We start from the raw sequence: 18,888 nt of genomic DNA, 5'->3' as shown, positions 1-18,888 counted from the left end.
CCAGCGACCCCCTCTCCGCACCGTCCGGGAGGAGCTGCCAGCAACCCCCTCTCCGCACCGCCCGGGAGGAGCAGCCAGCGACCCCCTCTCCGCACCGCCCGGGAGGAGCAGCCAGCGACCCCCTCTCCACACCGTCCGGGAGGAGCAGCCAGCGACCCCCTCTCCGCACCGTCCGGGAGGAGCTGCCAGCAACCCCCTCTCCGCACCGTCCGGGAGGAGCGGCCAGCGACCCCCTCTCCGCACCGCCCGGGAGGAGCAGCCAGCGATCCCCTCTCTGCACCGCCCGGGAGGAGCAGCCAGCGACCCCCCCTCCGCACCGTCCGGGAGGAGCAGCCAGCGACCCCCTCTCCGCACCGTCCGGGAGGAGCAGCCAGCGACCCCCCTCTCCGCACCGTCCGGGAGGAGCAGCCAGCGACCCCCCTCTCCGCACCGTCCGGGAGGAGCAGCCAGTGACCCCCTCTCCGCACCGTCCGGGAGGAGCAGCCAGCGACCCCCTCTCCGCACCGTCCGGGAGGAGCAGCCAGCGACCCCCTCTCCGCACCGTCCGGGAGGAGCAGCCAGCGACCCCCTCTCCGCACCGCCCGGGAGGAGCAGCCAGCGACCCCCTCTCCGCACCGTCCGGGAGGAGCAGCCAGCGACCCCCTCTCCGCGCCGCCCGGGAGGAGCAGCCAGCGACCCCCTCTCCGCACCGCCCGGGAGGAGCAGCCAGCGACCCCCTCTCCGCACCGCCCGGGAGGAGCAGCCAGCGACCCCCTCTCCGCACCGCCCGGGAGGAGCAGCCAGCGACCCCCTCTCCGCACCGTCCGGGAGGAGCAGCCAGCGACCCCCTCTCCGCACCGCCCGGGAGGAGCAGCCAGCGACCCCCTCTCCGCACCGCCCGGGAGGAGCAGCCAGCGACCCCCTCTCCGCACCGCCCGGGAGGAGCAGCCAGCGACCCCCTCTCCGCACCGCCCGGGAGGAGCAGCCAGCGACCCCCTCTCCGCACCCGTCCAGGAGGAGCAGCCAGCGACCCCCTCTCCGCACCGTCCGGGAGGAGCAGCCAGTGACCCCCTCTCCGCACCGCCCGGGAGGAGCAGCCAGCGACCCCCTCTCCGCACCGCCCGGGAGGAGCAGCCAGCGACCCCCTCTCCGCACCGCCCGGGAGGAGCAGCCAGCGACCCCCACTCCGCACCGCCCGGGAGGAGCAGCCAGAGACCCCCTCTCCGCACCGCCCGGGAGGAGCAGCCAGCGACCCCCTCTCCGCACCGCCCGGGAGGAGCAGCCAGCGACCCCCTCTCCGCACCGCCCGGGAGGAGCAGCCAGTGACCCCCTCTCTGCACCGCCCAGGAGGAGCAGCCAGCGACCCCCTCTCCGCACCGCCCGGGAGGAGCAGCCAGCGACCCCCTCTCCGCACCGCCCAGGAGGAGCGGCCAGGCCCGAGCGCCCTTCCCAAGACGCTCTCGGCTCCGTTTACACGCGGTAGAGCCACTGATGCCAAGAGGGTCCCTCTGGATTCCGCCCTGGGCCCTCTGCGCCCGCCCTGTGGCTGAGCGTCCCTCAGCGCTGCCTGCAGGCTGCCCCTCCGGCCCCCGGATCTCGGCGGTGCTGGTGGAAGCTCCATGGGGCCGGGCGCAGGCAGCAGGGTCGGGCCCTGGAGCACGGGGGGACGGGCGCCTCCCTCTAGGGAGTGTTGGGAGAGGCGAGGTGAGGGCAGGAACATCCTTCGTGCCGGGGGGTTCAAACAACGGGTCGTGCCACAGCACTGGGGGGGGGGGGGGGATGTTGGGCCCTGGGGCTCTTGGCTGCAGGTGAGTAGCGGGGGGGTGGGGGGGGGCTAAGGCAGCTCCCTGCCTGGCCTGGCACCGCAGGCTGCACCGCGCCCCAGAAGTTTGTGGGGGGGACCGAGCCCGATCTCAGCGTTGTCCCGGCGATGCGCTGCGCTTCCCCGCCTTCGCGAGGGCGCGGGCCGCTGTGCGCACCGAGGCCTGGCATTCCAAAGGGGCCCAAGGGAGTTGGGAGCCTTCCTCTGGTGCCCGTGGGATTTGGGCTTCCGATTCCCATGGGCTCCCGCGAAAGTCCCACCGCCCCCCTCCGCGACACCAGCCGCGCGAAGAGGCGCGACCGCGGGGAGGCACATTCCTGCCCAGAATCGCAGCAGCCCTGGTGGGGCCCCTGTTCCTGGGGGGTCTCGCAATGTTTGTTTTTTTCCTTAAAGCCCCTGCTCCCCGAGTCGGGGGATGGGGAGCGCTCAGCTGTTATTTCAATACGAAAAGGCCTTTCCTAACCCTCGTGGGTGGAGATAGAAGGGGGGAGGTGTGATCCCCCCTTAAAGGCTCTAAACCCGGAAGGAAAGAATACGATCCCTGACGCTGGACAAAAAGCATCACCCCCCTCCCCCCCCAGTTTTTTGAAGCCTGGCTGCTGATGTTTGGATGCTCGGGGGCCATCGATGCTGCACTGGACCCTCGTGCCAGCCTTAGGGTTACTGATCCCAACCTCTTCCTCTGGAAGCATGGGCCTCCGCCACTGGAGCTAAAGGCAGATCCTCACTGCAGTACGGTGTCTAAGACACACAGCCAGCAGTTCCCAGTTCCCGCCAGCAGAGAGCAGTGGTGCCCCCACGCACTGGCCAGTTTGCGACCTTACTTTCCCCAGGTGCCTTGGACTAGAAAAAGCTCCCCAAAGGGCTCGGGACTAGATTCCAGAGCAGAGACACCTATAAACCAGAGTTGCCTGGTCAGTATTTAAGGTGGAGGTGAAGGGCTTCTGCGGCAGCTGACTTTGGCCTCTTATTATTTTTCGTGCAGGGAGGCGAGGACACCTTAACAAGTCCGGGGACTCTCGGGACAGCCCAGATGTGAGAGGAAGAGGAAGTCCTCTGAAGAAGTGAAGCAAGGAGCTTCCCCCTCAAAGCAAGGAGCAAAATGGGCTCTGTGCATGGAGGCTGGATCAGCAGGTAAGGAGGGATCATCTCAGGGTTTCTGGGTAGGTTTGGCTGTGGCAGGAGGCCTGGAATCTGATGCAGAGGGGCGTCAATCTGTGGAACTCACTGCTGCAGGAGGCAAAGCTCAGCATGTTGATGTGACTCACTGTGTCCATAGGTCTCCAGCCATTGTCATCAGCCTCACTTTGCAGCTAAAAGGGCAGCGCTTTGTGCACACAGAGCATTCAGGGCAGAGCCAGGAATAACCTAGCTATAGTGCATTTATCTCACAGTCCCCTGGCAGGCACGGCAGGGCTCTTCTCCCGCCTGCACAGATGGGGAAACTGAGGCACAGAGCAGTTCACGGACTCGCCCGAGATCTCGCAGTCTGTATCCGAGCAGGGAGTTGAGCTCTGCCAACCCAATCCCACGCTAGAGTCCTAACCACTGACCCATTCTTCCCTATGGATTCTGCCTCCCAGGCTGGGTCCTGTTCACCCGCCCGTGCGCTGAAGCCGTGCAAGCTCCGGTAACGTGGGTCTCAGGTTTCAGGGCATGGACTGATCACTGGCAGGAGGGAAATTCCTTCCCTCCTCACCTCGCCCGTCAGCCAGGTGCCGTGTGGAATTCTTGTATCTCCTTTGTCTGGAGCATCAGGTCTTGGCCGTTGCCGGAGGCGGAGAAGCCAGACACGAGGAGCCGATGGTCGATCTGCCAGGGCAGCTCCTCGCCCCAGCTCGTCGTAGCCGGGTGTTACTGGGTGGCCGGGGTCAGAAAAGTGACATCGGATGGCTCCCTCTTGTCTCGTGTGTGCGCGCACGTGGGGAGGTGCTTTTGTTCATAAGTGCAGATATGTGTGTGCACACGAAGGAAGGCGTGTGCGTGCGCATGAAGGGAGGTGTGTGTGTGCACAAGGGGAGAGGTGTGTGTGCACATGAGGGGAAGCGTGTGTGTGTGCATATGTGCGGAGGTGTGTGTGTGTGCACAAAGGGAGGCATGTGTGCGTGCACAAAGGGAGGCATGTGTGTGTGGCCTGTGTGCACATGAAGGGAAGCATGTGCGTGTGCGCGCGCATGTGCAGAGGTGTGTGTGCATATGTGCGGAGGAGTGTGTGTGTGCACAAAGGGAGGCGTGTGTGCGTACCCAAGGGAAGTGTGTGTGTGTGCACATGAGGGGAGGTCTGTGTGTGCATGCCTTGGGGAGGCGTGTGTGTTTTCACTTGGGGAGGCGTGTGTGTGCGCACAAGGGGAAGTGTGTGTGCACACACAGGGAGGTGTGTGTGCGCACATGAGGGGAGGCGTGTGTGTACACATGTGGGTGTGCACACATAGAGTGAGAGCTACATTAGTGACGCGGACGAGTGCTTATGCCGTGCGACCTTCGGAGCGATCTTAGCTCTGGGCAGTGACCTGGCGTCGGTCTATTCCCATTCGCACTGGGCAGGTGGATTTTGTTCTACCACAGAGGGCCTGGCGTGGTTCTTACGCCCAAGGGGAATTAGTGGGGCGGGGGGGTAGGAAGCCGGCCTTTTTATTTGTCATCGGACCCTGCCAGGCCAAAGGGGCAGCAGGACTCCCGGCTGGCAGGGTTTCAAGGCCACGATCCCAGCCTGTGTTCCCTGTAAGCTGTGCGCTTGGGCAGCCACCCAGGAGAGATTCAGGTGCCACTCAGATGATTAGCCGAGTGCCTGCATTGGCAGCGTGTGTTCCTGCTGGTGGTGCACGTCCGTACGTGCCATGATGCACAGAGCAAAATTTATTCCGCACAGGGATGGAAAAAAATGAGAGGGGGCCCTGATCCCAGTTTTCCCTGGGAATATCTGCGCCTTGATTGGACACACACCTCTGCCGGGTGCTAAATGCCTCTGGGCAGCGAGGCTGGGTCCTGGCCCTGGGAAATGTGACACAAGAAAACCAGCGTGAAGGGGAGAAGGTAAAGGACGGGTTCTGGGCTCGCAAGGCCGCTGAGAAAGGGCCCGATCCAAAGGCCAGTGGAATCCCGGCAGACCAGTCAGCCCTGGGGGCTCAGGGTTGGCTCCAACCCGGCAGGTTTTCAAACTCGTTTTCTCATGACCCAGTTGAAGAAAATCGTTGATGCTGCGACCCGAGAGAATGGGACTGAGTGGGCGTGGGGCTGAGGCGGAGCTTTGGGGGGGGCTCCCGCTTGGGCGGGGCAGGGCTGGGGCGGGAGGAACTTCCCTTGAGCGGCCGCCGGTTAGCAGTGCAGTGGGGGGGCCAAGGCAGCACTGCCCCCCAGAAGCAGCCGGCAGCAGATTTCCAGCCAGCGGGAGGGTGGAGCTAGTGCTCAGGGCAGGGGCAGTGTGCGGAGCCCCCCCCCACACACACCTAGCTCCCCCCCACACACTTAGGAGCTGGGCCGGCTGCCGGCCGCTTCTGGGGCGCAGCGCAGTCTGTGGTGCCAGGACAGGCAGGGAGCTGCCTTAGCCCCCCCCCCCCCACTGCTCACCTGACCCCCTGCAGCCATGAGCCCCAGCGCCCGACATCCCACCCCCCAGTCCTAGGGCACGCCCCCTAGTTTGAAACCCCCTGGCCCTGGCCCTTTACCCACGTTGGCAGCTCCCTTTGCAAGCCCGCTGCTGCTCGGTTTGCCGGAGGAGTGAGTTTTAAGGGGGGGTTGGCGGTGAGACCAGGGCAGTAGCTCGGCAAACCGTTTTGGGGACAGCGTCCTCTTATGTAGGGGTGGCCTGCCCTAACAGACGGAGCGGGCGTGTGCCTCCGTCTCTCCCTCGGGGGGCTGCTGCAGCGAAAGGACAAAAGCCTGCTACTGCTGCTAGCGAGTGGAGCCGCTGCTTTTGCGTAAGACTGTGCTGCGGAGCCTGATCCTCGCTGCGGAGCCGTGGGGGGCGCCGCTGGAGGAGGGGACGAGCGAGGGGTCCGTTCTGGAGCGGGAGGGGGCCCCCTCCAGGGTGTTCGCGCTGTCGCCCAGGGGCCATCGGCTTCCCGCTGCAAACGCTCCATCCCCGGGCCCAAGGCGGGGCAAGAATTCAGCCGCCTTCTGCATCAAGGACGCGGGAACTTCCCGCACGTCCCAGGGGCTGACATGGGCAGCGATGCCTCCGGCCCTGGGCGCTGCTCGGAGCAGGTGGGCCCGCGAGGGACCAGGGCGGAAGCCAGAGCCAGCCGACGGCACCCACGGGGGTTCCGGTGCCCAGCCGGGATGGAGCAGCACAGAGCCCCGTGGAACTATGGGACCCCGTGCACCGCACCTGTCCCTGGCTGGGCTGCTCAGCTCCCCCCTGTCTCCTGGTGCTCAGATGGGGACGCAGATTGTGCCTGTGGGGCCTCTGAGCTGTGCCCTTCCTGCCCTGCATTCCTCCCCCGGCAGCTCCCTTCCCCACTAAACGGGATGGGACCTGCCCTCCCAGCCCCGCGGGCCCAGGGCCACGAGGAGAAGCGGGGCCAGATCCTCCCAAGGCCACGGCCGAATTTGAGCCTGCGCGGGCGTAAATGGCAGCGGAGAACGAGACCCAGGGAATCTCTGAGCGCCGACGGCCGCTTCCCAGCCTGACGCTGATCCACATACTTTGGGGTGACTCCAGAGCAGGGGTGGGCACGTCACCAGATTTTGGAAGGGGCGGGGCATCAGGCAGAAGGGGCGGGGCCTAGGCAGCTTCCCTTGAGGGAATCTTTCTGCCCCTGCCCCCACTTTGCCAAGGGCACCGCCAGTTGTTTGGAACAGCTGGGGCTTCCCTCCAGTGCCACACACCCCTGGCAGGGGAGGAGGCTCCGTGGGCTTCCCCACCCCCAACGGGCCCGGTGGCAGGGCGGGATCAAAGGGCTTGGTGGGCCAGATCCAGCCCGCCCCGATCCAGAGCAACACCCTCATCAGTAGGCCTGATTCCCAGCAGGCGGATTTTGGGGTCACTTCATGGAATCCAGTGGCGCTGCGGGAGGCGGACGCGAACCTGCGACCTCGGGAGCTTAGTGCAGGAGCCTCTCCCACTAAGAGCCGGCTGGCTGGCAGTGCAGGCCATGGCGCAGGCTTGTTACTTGCGCTGTGCCCGGTCTCGGTGCCACAAAGCGGGAAGAGAATCAGGCTTCCTCTTCTTTCCCCTCCCCATCCAGACAGCAAAACAGAGCCCTGCTGGCTTCCGTGCCCGGCGTGCATTGAATTCGACAGCTGCAGAACACCAGTCGCAGCCCTCTTTCCCAGCCACCCTCTTTCCCAGCCACCAGCTTCTTCTAGCTAATTGGATGAGCTCTGATTAGCCCCCGGGCTGCAATCCTGTGGAACCCAGGAGCGGCCGGTTTGCAGGGCAGGGGGGCCGTGGAGTGGCTGTTCTCTGTGCATGGGAAATGCTCAGGCCTTGACTTTCTCAGGCGACCGGCTCTGGGACGGGTGAAGGGAGGCGTCTCGTGGTACGTCGCCGGCTCCCCGAGCCGTTCGGGACCCTGGCCCGGTTCTGTAGTCGGGGCTGGGAGCCGCAGCGACCTCGGCGCCATCGCCAGCTGGTGGCGCGTCTCCGGCTGGGAGCGGATGAAGAGCTGACGGAAATGCCGTCTCCCAGCGAGGTCAGGGCTGCTTAATTCCAACCCCGCCGAGATGGTGGAACTGTTCCCAGCAAGCCGACCTCTCAGCCCACGGCTCGACGCGCCGGCCGCGCCCCGGCCCAGGCGGGGGAAACAATAATAAACACAGCGCGCGGGAGTTCATCTGTGTCGGCCGCGCTCGAAAAGACCTGCCACCTTCAGGCCTTTTGGCGCACGCCCGGCGTCTGGGAGCTGCCACCGATTCACGGTCGGAGACCGTCGCACGAAGCACAATGAGATCTAACGGGGGCCGGCGGGGGATAGAGGGGAGGGCTCGGTTGGGACGAGTCAGTCTGACGCTCTGAACTGAAGCCTTGGATCTGATTTCCAAGCTGACTCTCCATCCGTTCGGAATCCAAACTTTACCTCTGAACACGAACACGGTGTCCCGGGAGGGGCGGGGGGACCTTCGCCAGCATGGGCAATTTTAACCTTGAGAGGGGATGTTGTGCTGAAAGGCAGGCTCCCGTTCCCACGGGATTGAATTCAGGGCAGCCCTCTGGCCGGCGTGATGCAGGAGCTCAGACGCCAGGTTCAAAGTTGTCCCTTCTGGCTTTTGAGGCGGGGAATCTGTCGTCTGAAACGCCCATCTTAGAGTCATCGAATCCTAGAACACTAGAACTGGAAGGGACCTCTAGAGGTCGAGTCTAGTCCCCGGCCCTCATGGCAGGACCCAGCACCATCCTGATCATCCCTGATAGACATTTATCTAACCTGCTCTTAAATATCTCCAGAGATGGGGATTCCACAGCCTCCCAGGGCAACTTATTCCAGTGTTTAACCATCCTGACAGTTAGGAACTTTTTCCTACTGTCCAACCTAAACCTCCCTTGCTGCAGTTTAAGCCCATTGCTTCTTGTCCTGTCCTCAGAGGCCAAGAACAATTTTCCTCCGGCCTCCTTGTAACACCCTTTTAGATACCTGAAAAGCGCTGTCATCTCCCCTCTCAGTCTTCTTTCCAAACTAAACAAGCCCAATTCCTTCAGCCTTCCTTCATAGCTCCTGTTCTCTAGACCTTTCATCATTCTTGTTGCTCTTCTCCAATTTCTCCACATCTTTCTTGAAATGTGGTGCCCAGAAGTGGACACAATCCTCCAGCTGAGGCCTAATCTTAATTTGAATGGCATTTGAATCCTGCATCTCCCTTTGAATACATTTAAAATCTGTCCTACCTGGCATCAGAACTTCATTCTTCGGCTTACTTTGCATACACCTCATTTGAATTTTACTTTGAATAAATGCAATCTGGATTTGACTCTGGATTTGAGCGTGAGGCCCTGGTCCTGCAGCTGTTTACGCAAGATCTTTCTTTTCTGCACGTGGGCATTCCCAGGGAAATGAAACAGACCGAAGAGTTAAACAGGTTTAAGGGCTTGCAGGGCCGAGCCGGGAACTTAATCTGAACCCTAATCATTTGAATCAGTGTTTTAATAAACTTGATCTGAATCTTAATCTGGATGGCAATTTGAATCACACACTTCACTTCTCTCTTAATCTGAATTGTACTGTGAATTGTCATTAGAATCTCAGGACATTTTAACAGGAGTTTTAGGGTTAAAATGGCATCAGTGCCTAAGTGATTTAGGAGCCTATCCTACATTGGTACTTAGACTTCTCAATCAGTTTGGTTGCATCTACATGGCAAAGAAAAACCTGTGGCCTTGTGTCTTGGAGCCCAGCTCAATTGGCTTGGGCTTGCGGGGCTGCGAGGTTAGAAATAGTTGGAATCCGGGCTCTGAAACCCAGCGAGAGGGGAGGGATTCGGATTGCAGGCTCCGGCCGGAGCAGGAGCATTCGCCTGGCTGTTTTCAGCCCTGCAGCCGGAGCCCCCCAAACCTGGGTTCCTTGGCTTGGGCTCTGAGGTTTTACTCAGCAGTGTAGACGTACCCCCGGGGGCTTTTGCAAATGCTGTTCGGAATCCAGCACCGCGTCCAAGTCGCACTTTGAGCGGGTGATTTTAACCTGGCACCCCGACCTCCAGGATTGCTCGGCTCCGGCTGCGGGTGCTTCCCCACGCAGTCAAGCAATGCCGACTCCCCCGCTCCCGGAGCTGCCTCCGGGACCCCCGAGCTGCCGCCGGCTCTCACAGTGGGAAGGACAGAGCCTTGAACTCGGGGCTCTTGAGGCAGATGTGCGAGGCCTCCTGGGACGTCTGCATTGGGCGGGGGCGGGGAAGAGCTTTTCCCCTCTCCTTTGGACGGTGACTTTTCCCCCAGTGCCGCCCGTGGCCGGCAGCCACGTTCCTCCAGTCTGAACGTATCCTGTGCCCTTGAGCCGTGGGCCGGGAGGAGCGGGTCTGTCCCAGGCGGCTGGGGATGGCGCCCCCTTTCCAGCTGGTTAACCCCTGCGGTCTGGGTGCCGGGGGATCTGGAAAGGTTTTTGGGGAGATCTATGGACTGTGCTCCCCATCTGAATGTCACCCCCTCCCATCGCTGGCAATCCACCCCCATTCCCTGCCTGCACCTCCACTCATCAGATCGGCCACACGGGGTCCGACCACAGGCCCATCTAGTCCAGTCTCCTGGCTGCCCGCAGTGGCCAATGCCAGGTGCCCCAGAGGGAGTGAACAGAACAGGAATCATCCAGTGATTTCTCTCCTGTCGTCCGTTCCCAGCCTCTGACAGAGGCTAGGGCACCATTCCTACCCATCCCGGCTAATAGCCACTGACGGACCTCTCCTCCATGAATTTATCTGGCTCTTTTTTGAACCTGGTCTTCACAACATCCTCTGGCAAGGAGTTCCACAGGTTGACTGTGAAGTCAGCTTCCCGCTGCCCATACCCAGCCCTTACAATTGAGCCTTGCCCAGCCTATATGCCCAAAATCCGCTTCCCCACCGGCTGGTGCCACTCCCTGGCCCCATACTTGGACCCACTTCCACTCCCCACTTCCCCCAGCTTGACCTGCTGCCCTACCCCGACCTGCCGGCCAGCAACAAACTACATGGCTTGTGCAGGCACCTCCCTGCTGGCCAGGAATGGGACCTCTGGGCAAATGTCCAGGGTGACGGGGCTGTAGGCGAGTGCCTTCCCTGGGACATGGCAGCAGCGTACGGCGTGGGGTGTGCGGAGATCCGGGGCTCCTGGCCCCCATTTCCCAGGCTTGGGGTGGCTGCAGGGGCACCCCAGGGCCAGACCCCCTGGGCAGGGTGGTGAGGCTGCAGCAGGAGTCCTGAGCCCCTGCTGAGAGTTTGGCCAGGGCCCCCGGCTCGGGACATAGATCGGCCCAGCCCGTATTTACTCTCCACTCACCCGCCCAGCTGGTGTTTGCTGCCTCCCTGGTGCCATTTCTGCCACCTGGGTGCGAAACTGGACGCTCCTTTGCCAGCCGCCCTCAGCCTGGTTGCTGTGAGCTCCCCGCCCGAGTCCACCCGGGGCCCAGCTCTGAGTCCTTCCCCCCCTTCCCTCCCCCTTCTCCCCCCCATCCCTGGCAGGGCTGGCGGGTGAGCTGGCCAGTCCGTAGACAGGCCGGGAATTCGTTTGTGTTAGGCAGACCCCAAAGAGCAGCCAATGGGCCGGGAGGGGGCCTAGGCCCAGCTCTCCGTCGGCGCCACCTCCCTGGCGCGGCGTCTAGCTGGGCTTGCCCGCTGGGGTGGCGCTCGGTACCGCGGCGGCGCTGGGCACGGACACCTCCCCATCGGGTGCCTGGCCCCAGCGCCCCCAGGGTGAGCTCGGTGCAGCGGGATCCGCACAAGGACTGAGCCGGCTACAGCCTGTCCGAGAGCTGGGGGAAGGAGAGAGATAGAGAGAGACGTGCTTGGCCAATTCGCGTGACCTCATCCTCCCGGAGGAGAGGGGATGACTCAGTAGGTGGTAATGGAACATCAGGAGGTCACTGGTTCAACGGGAGCCCACGGTCAGTGAGGCAGGGTGTCCGGGCAAAGGCTTGGTCCGGGACTGGTCGAGGGTCCCCCCCGATTTTCAGGGGTCTGCTTGCTGGCTGGTGGCGGCCGCCGTCTGCCAGAGGTTCGCCGTGGTGGGGAGGAAAGCAAACGGTGCTTCCCCCACTTTGAATGTTCCTGCCTGCAGGCCCCCAGCTGGTTCGGGGATGGGGCTTACGGGGCCTTTTTCCCTCCCAGGCGCTGGGTTGTGTTGAGCACTTGTCAGGGGAGCGTGGCGGGATGGGCTGGGGGGCGGCAGCTGCTTCCTGCGCGGACGCCCAGTCGAGCCCCAGCTGGCTTGGGAATGGGAGGGGGGCTCGAGGCACGGGTTCAAATCCAGCCCGGGCTGCTAGCGATGCAAAATCTTCACCAGGCTGTGAGGTGGTGGAGACATTCTCTGCGTGGCTTCGAATGCTGGAGCCCTCAGCAGCTGTGTTATTGTAGGGTTGTTGGGGAGCACCGGGCATTGGCACGGCTTTGTTATTGTAGGGTTGCTGGGGAGCGCTGGGCATCGGCACGGCTTTGTTATTGTAAGGTTGCTGGGGAGCGCTGGGCATTGGCACGGCTTTGTTATTGTAGGGTTGCTGGGGAGCGCCGGGCATTGGCACGGCTTTGTTATTGTAGGGTTTCTGGGGAGCGCTGGGCATCGGCACGGCTTTGTTATTATAGGGTTGCTGGGGAGCGCCGGGCATCGGCACGGCTTTGTTATTGTAGGGTTGCTGGGGAGCGCTGGGCATTGGCATGGCTTTGTTATTGTAGGGTTGCTGGGGAGAGCTGGGCATTGGCACGGCTTTGTTATTGTAGGGTGGCTGGGGAGCGCTGGGCATTGGCATGGCTTTGTTATTGTAGGGTTGTTGGGGAGCGCTGGGCATCGGCACGGCTTTGTTATTGTAGGGTTGTTGGGGAGCGCTGGGCATTGGCACGGCTTTGTTATTGTAGGGTTGCTGGGGAGTGCTGAGCATTGGCACGGCTTTGTTATTGTAGGGTTGCTGGGGAGTGCTGGGCATTGGCACGGCTTTGTTATTGTAGGGTGGCTGGGGAGCGCTGGGCATTGGCATGGCTTTGTTATTGTAGGGTTGTTGGGGAGCGCTGGGCATCGGCACGGCTTTGTTATTGTAGGGTTGTTGGGGAGCGCTGGGCATTGGCACGGCTTTGTTATTGTAGGGTGGCTGGGGAGCGCTGGGCATTGGCACGGCTTTGTTATTGTAGGGTTGCTGGGGAGCGCTGGGCATTGGCACGGCTTTGTTATTGTAGGGTTGTTGGGGAGCGCCGGGCATTGGCACGGCTTTGTTATTGTAGGGTGGCTGGGGAGCGCTGGGCATTGGCATGGCTTTGTTATTGTAGGGTTGTTGGGGAGCGCTGGGCATCGGCACGGCTTTGTTATTGTAGGGTTGTTGGGGAGCGCTGGGCATTGGCACGGCTTTGTTATTGTAGGGTTGCTGGGGAGCGCCGGGCATTGGCACGGCTTTGTTATTGTAGGGTTGCTGGGGAGCGCTGGGCCAGGGCACTGCCAGGGGCACAGGCTCCGAGCCGCGAAGCGGGAAAGCGCGGCGGCCACTGGAGGTGAGACGGGCGACGGCAGAGACGCACGCGGGAGGGTCTCCCGGGCCTGAGCCTGGCCATGCCCCGTGTCACCGTGGAGAGCAGATCTGGCCCCGCTCTCTGGCCTGGCACATGGAGCCGCCACTGAACATTAGGAGCCGGGGGCGGGGGGGCTGGAGCCCAGCCCTGCCCAGGGGTTAGCGGAGGCCGGAGGGAGAGGGCAGCGGGGTGGGTGGGCCCCTCCCCATGCTAATGGCGGCGTCTCTGGGTTTCTCGGCAGGTTTTGCATGGCTGGACTGGCCCTGGCTCTGGCCCTGCTGACGGCCCCGCTCAGCCAGGGCAGCAGGAAGGTGAGTCCCACCTTACGGCTGGGTTTGGGGGGCCGGGAGGGGGGCAGAAGCTTGGGAAGCACAGAGCCGGGCTGGCACCCTCCCCCGCACTGGCCTGGCCCCACGTGGCTAACGGGGCAGACCCTGGACCCCTCCTCGAGAACAGAGGAAACGCCTGGTTGGTCCCATCTGCCCACGGAACGAGGCCGGGGGGTTTCTTCCGAGTCTCTCTCCTGCCTAGACCTGCCCCTTACGCGCAGGAAACCCGGCACCTGCTCGGCTCCTGGCTCCCGCCGGACGGGAACTGTCCTTCTGGGGCCTGACGGCCGGGGCGCGTGCCCTGCCCTGAGCTCAGCTCCCGCCTTCTGCTGCGTGGCTGGATGCCTGAGGCCGGCCACGTCGGGAAACGTGACGGGGGGAACCGCCCCTCCCACCCCCAAAGTGCCCCCCGGTTGGTAGGATGCTGCCTTCCGCACCTTTGTCCTTGGGCTCCCCCGGGCTGGACGGGCAGGCACCATTGGGAGCATGTCTAGGGGCCCTTGGCTAGCCTGTCGGCTCGGTGCCCGGCTGGACCCAGGGCGCATGGGGTCCCTCGGGCGTCTGCAGGAGCAGCCAGAGTACGACTGGGGAGGAAGCGGGTGCCTCGGCAGGGTTGGTGCTGGGCTGAAACACCTCTCTCCTGGAAAGAGTTGGGGAGCTGCCCACTAGGGGGCGCTCTCCCCCGGTGCCCCCCAAGGCTGCAGCTGATCCCATACGATATCCTGGTGCAGGCTGGGGTGTGGCCAGTCCCCGCTGGAGGTAGCTGGTGCTCTCCCTCCATAACCCTCCCTTGGGGCTGCTTTGCCTGGCGTGTTGCTGTGGGCTGTTAAACCTCTGCCACGTTCTGCCCTAGAGGTGGCTGAAAATCCGGCACAGCAGGAGCACATGGGACCCCTCTCGGGTTTGGGTCTCAGTGATGCTATTCAGGCAGGAAGCATTCCCCTGGGAACGCCCTCGTCCCGGAGCCTCCCTTGGGGTAAGCACCCTGCGCTCGCCCTGGTCCCAGCCCCCCAAATAGGGGGCAGATCCGGGATGTTGCTCTGGCTAGTCTCTGCTTCCCTGGCCTGCACTGAGCTGTGAGAAGCTGAGCGTGACTTAGAGCAGCCTCCGGGCTGCTCTAAATTACACTCCGGGCCAGGCAAAAGCACAGTAGAAAGCCTGTGTGGCCAGAGCAGCTGCAGGGGTGGGTGAAGTCAGGACTCCTGGGTTCTATTCCCAGTTGGGGGGAAGTGAGGCCTAGTGGTTAGATCCGGGGAGCTCTGGGAGTCTGGACTCCTGGGTTCCATTCCTGACTCTGGGGGTATGTCTACACTGCAGAGTTTTTTTGGAAAAACGACTTGTTTTTCCGAAAAAAACATCATGTCCACACTGCAATCGCATTCTTTTGAAAAAAAATCGAAAGACCAGAGGGGCTTTTCCGACATGGGTAAACCTCTTTCTACAAGGAAGAAGCCGTTTTATGAAAAGGCTTTTTTGGAAAAAGCCGTGGGTGGACCGGGAAGAGGGAGTTCGTTCGCAAGAAGAGGAAAGAGGAAAAAGCCCAGGTGGCCATTCCGTCTGTCGTCATCACAGCTGACATGCGAGAGAGCATCCATGCAGTGTGGACGCTATCGGTCGAAAAGGCAGGTCGCTTTTTCGCTGCGCTTGGGCAGTGTGGACACGCTCTTTCGGAAGACGTTTTTTCGGAAGATCTCTTCCGGAACAGCTTCTCCCGAAAGAAGCCTGCAGCCTAGACATAGCCTGGAAGGGGAGCATAGTCTTAGGGGCACAGCACCGCCCCTCCCTCGCCCTGGGGAGGGCAGGGTGGCAGGTTCAAACCCCGCCCCCCACTCTGGGAGCAGAGGGGTAGCCAATACACAGGCCGTCTGGGTTGGAAGGCAGGATAAGGGATGCCCTGAAGGTACAGAGGAACAAATAAAGAGCCGTCCCGACGACCCAGGACGCTGCAGAGGCCGGTGGGAGAAAGAGGCTCGTGCGCTGGGGTTTGCGTGCGCAGTGGGAGCGTGTGTATGTGGCCCGGGACAGCGGCGGGCAGATACTCCAGGGTAAAGGCCTCTTCCTTTTGCCAGACTCTCCCCGCCAGGGGGGCTGCCTGTCAGGGCTGCCTGTGGTCTGGGGCCGGGCCAAGGCGCATTCAAACACGACACCCCACCACAGGCCAAGTCCCTGAGGAGCACGACACTGCGGGGGGAGGGGAGCTTCCAACCCACCGTCGCTGCGGAAATTCCCGAATTGCCGAGCGGCGGGGCGGGGGCAGGAGTTCGCAGCTGGGCTGGGCTGAGGGGAAAGCCCAGAGCCCTGTGGGAGAGTTTGTTTCTGGGCGGGGTGGCTAACCCAGCTGGGGGGGGGGGATGACTTTCTCAGGCTCTGCCTCGCAGCCCCCCACCCCCCAGCCCTTCCTGCACCAGCCGCTCCCCGTCGTGAGCTGACCTTGGCCCTTTTCCCGCCCCGTTGTGCACAGTCGCCGCACGTGCCCACGCTGGTCGGCGGGCGTCTCGACACCCCCTGCGCCACAGGGCTGGGACAGTTTTTATAGTGGGGCCCTGAGGAGCAAACTACTGCACGTCGGGGGGTCCGGCAGCAACCCCCGTTCCTGCACCAGTGCACGAGGTGCCGACAACCAGCGGGCCAGGCCCTTGCTGAGGGGGTTTGGGGTTTGGAAGGGCCCACCCGGCTGTTTGGGGCAGCTGGGGAAACTGAGGCATGGCACTAGAACCTGCGTGGAGGCTAGTGCTGCGCTCCCGGGGCTACGAGACCACGGTAGCACCAGAACAGCCCTCTAGAGATGCCGAGCGTGAAACAGTCCCTGTCTCCCCTTCCTCCCCCCGACAGGGCTCACAGTCTGAACAGTCACAAGGAACTGGGCTTGCTGTTCGGGCTGGGGCCTTCACTCGGGCTGCCAACCTGCCCGCTTTGCAGCGCGCCCACCAGCTCCACCCCCAGGGCAGGGGGGGCCGATGGGAGAACAGGCAGAAGGGGGAGCGGTGCAGCCCGCCAGAGCTGTGGGCCAGGAGGGGGAGCAAGGCGGCAGTCAGAGCAGGGGCTGGAGGGCTGGAGGATTGAGCTGATGGGGCTAGGAGATGGAGCAGGGAGCCGGGGGTCTGAGAGTTTGGGCCCCCAGGGCCGGGAGGCAGAGCAGGGCCTGAGGAGCTGGGCGATGGGGGGCAGAGCAGGGCCTGAGGAGCTGGGGGTGGGGGGCAGGGAGGTAGAGCAGGGAGCCAGAGGGCTGAGAGATTTGACCCTCAGGGCTAGGAGGCAGTTAGAGCTGGGGGTGGGGGGCTGAGGGTTTGGGCCGCCAGGGCCAGGGGTGAGGGATGGGGGTTGCTTGTGGGGGCACTGCCCTCAGCCGGCGCTCGGCAAAGGCCGCATAGGGCAGCGTGCCGAGCGGCGCCCGAGGCAGCCGCGTGTCTGCGTGGGCTAGGCCCGGCCCCGAGGCCAGGAAGGGCAGCCACGTTCTGTGGCAGTTCGTGGCTCGGTTCCGGGCAGGGTAAATCCCGTGGGATGCGCCCTCGGAGGTCCTAGCGATGCCCCCGGGGAGCGCCGGGCCAGCGGGGCGGCGGTGCCTCGGGCAGGGCTTTGCCGTGGGGGCTCACTTGGCAGTGAAGATGTACCCTGGTGTCCATGGGAACGCAGGCCTAGCCACGCCGGTACCCCCTGTCCGCCCCCGTGCTAGCCTGCCATCGCCTCGAAAAGGGCAACAGCCCCACCACGCCCCCGGATTGTTGAACAGGGTGGGCGGGGACGCTCCCAACCCTCCCGCCTGGCTTAAACACGCCCCCGCCGCCTTGGCCGTTCCCTCCAGTGGCGGAAAGTTCCACCGGCCAGCTCCGGGCTGCCCGAAGACGTCCTTGACCTTTCCTTCTACACGTGGCCGCCCCTCTGGATTCCCGCAGCGCCCCACCCCGGGGCTCACCCAAGGAGACCGGGGGAAAAGGAGAGCGGGGCGGAGGGGGGAGCAGTGCGAGGAAGCCCCCCGCGGGCTTCACGGACTCCCCTCCCCCCACGGTGCCCGTGCCCTCGTTAAAATCCAGCCAAGTCACTCCCCAGCCGTGCCAAATGTTTTGGGGAGGGGCGCGCCTGCTCCTTCCCTTCCTTTCCTTTTTTGGCCACAGAGGAGCCCTCCGGCCCAGCAGCGTTTGGGATGTTTGAGGGGAGAGAGAACAGCTGGGCAGGGATAAACTCCCAGGCCTGCTCCCCACAGCTGGGCCCACCCAGCCCGGCGTGGGATTGTCCCTCGGACGAACCCGGGAGAGGCCAGGCCAGCGGCGGTGGGGCGGGCTGGGGGAGAAACCCCCCTTAAGCAGGAGGGAAGTGCTGGCCGGGGCGGCTCCGGGCCCCTCAGCACTGCCCGTTTGCCTTTCAGCCCCATTGCTTGGCTTCTCTTCCTCCTGCTCCGACCTCTTCCCAGCTGGGCTCTCCCTGCTTCCCTGGATCTTTGGGTCTGTCGCAAGCCCAGAGACCTGGGCCAGCCTGGCCCCTTGGAGTCCCGGCGCCCGGGCCTGCCGGGTCAGGTGTTGAGCTGTGCGGAGGGGCGGACGGGGGGGGGACGGGGCGGGGCTCCGGCTGAGGCCGTGCCAGTGGTGTGGATGTCCCCTGCCGTTAAGGAACGTGGCCGACCGGAGGGTGTGAGGGCCCCGTGGTGCGGCTGCTTCCCTTCGGCTAGAGATGGGGACAGGCCCGTCCTGACGGACCCCCCCGGTGACCGGTCCGTCTCCTCGTGCCCCTGCAGGTCCCGCCGCGGACGTCACGGCAGGCGCCGGAGGAGGACGGAGCCGGAAACCGAGCTGCGGGCACCTGGAGTGGCTGGGGGCCGTGGTCGTCCTGTTCCCAGCCCTGCGGGGTGGGGGTCTTGGAAAGGGTCCGCACCTGCCTGCCCCCCTATCAGCAAGTCCCGTGGGGGAGCCGTCATGGCCCCCACACCTACCTCCCGCCCCAGTACCCGGAGGAACGGGTCCATCCTTACCCGCCCCGGCCGTCCTACCCCCTTCACACAGATGGGGAGTCAAGGGTGCCTCTCTCCCCACCAGGGCCTTTCCTGCCCCTCCACAGTGACTCTGCCCTCCCCCTTCACAGTGACTCTGCCCTCCCCCTCCACAGCGGCTCTGCCCTCCCCCTCCACAGCACCCCTGGCCACCCCCGGCCGGCCACCCCTCCCGCCCGCTACGGGCCCCTGAACAGATACCTCCGCCACGAGTCCTTTCCCTCCGAGCAGCGGCCTCCGTCCCCGCTGCGGGACGCCTCCTCCTCCCCCCCCAGCCGCGGCAGGGGCCCGGCCCTGGCCCCCAGGCCCCCAAGGCTGGGAGGGGTCCCGTCGGGCAAAGAAGGCGCCGCCAGCCGCGGCCTGGCCCACTCCTCACGTCGGCTGCGCCACCCGGACGCTCCCGCCACCTCCAGCCCCGAGCGGCTCTCCAGACGCGGGAGCTCGGCCCCGGCGCAGCTGCCAGCCCGGGACTCGCTCCCGCTCTTCAGGCCCCCGCAGCGGGGCAGCCCCGAGGCAGGCGGCAGCTCCCGACACAGCACCCTTGGGCACAAGTGGGCGGCATCCCCGACACAGGAGTCCCACGCTGCCAGGAGGTGAGAGCCGGGTCCCCCGTCAGCCCCCCACAGCACAGCCCGGGCTCGGGGGGGGGGGGGCAGCTGGCTTGG

The 18,888-nt window shown here is 64.1% G+C and overlaps 1 protein-coding gene across 3 annotated transcripts in view; it reads left to right on the top strand.

The window, feature by feature from the left end:
* Positions 1-18,888, top strand: part of ADAMTSL4 (ADAMTS like 4) — a 65,466-nt gene that overhangs the window by 18,916 nt on the left and 27,662 nt on the right. For all 3 annotated transcript variants that reach the window (XM_089772671.1, XM_089772669.1, XM_089772670.1), the window contains exons 2-4: positions 2,787-2,935; positions 13,155-13,224; positions 17,972-18,816. In XM_089772671.1, the coding sequence (XP_089628797.1) occupies positions 2,904-2,935; positions 13,155-13,224; positions 17,972-18,816 (947 nt within the window). In that variant the 5' untranslated portion in view covers positions 2,787-2,903. The remainder of the gene's footprint in view (positions 1-2,786; positions 2,936-13,154; positions 13,225-17,971; positions 18,817-18,888) is intronic.

The sequence above is a fragment of the Pelodiscus sinensis genome, chromosome 22 (genome assembly GCF_052426305.1).
Source record: "Pelodiscus sinensis isolate ZL-2025 chromosome 22, ASM5242630v1, whole genome shotgun sequence".
NCBI classification, from domain to species: Eukaryota; Metazoa; Chordata; order Testudines; family Trionychidae; genus Pelodiscus; species Pelodiscus sinensis.
The sequence above is the reverse complement of the archived record's forward strand: the minus strand, read 5'-3'. Positions and strand labels throughout refer to the sequence as shown.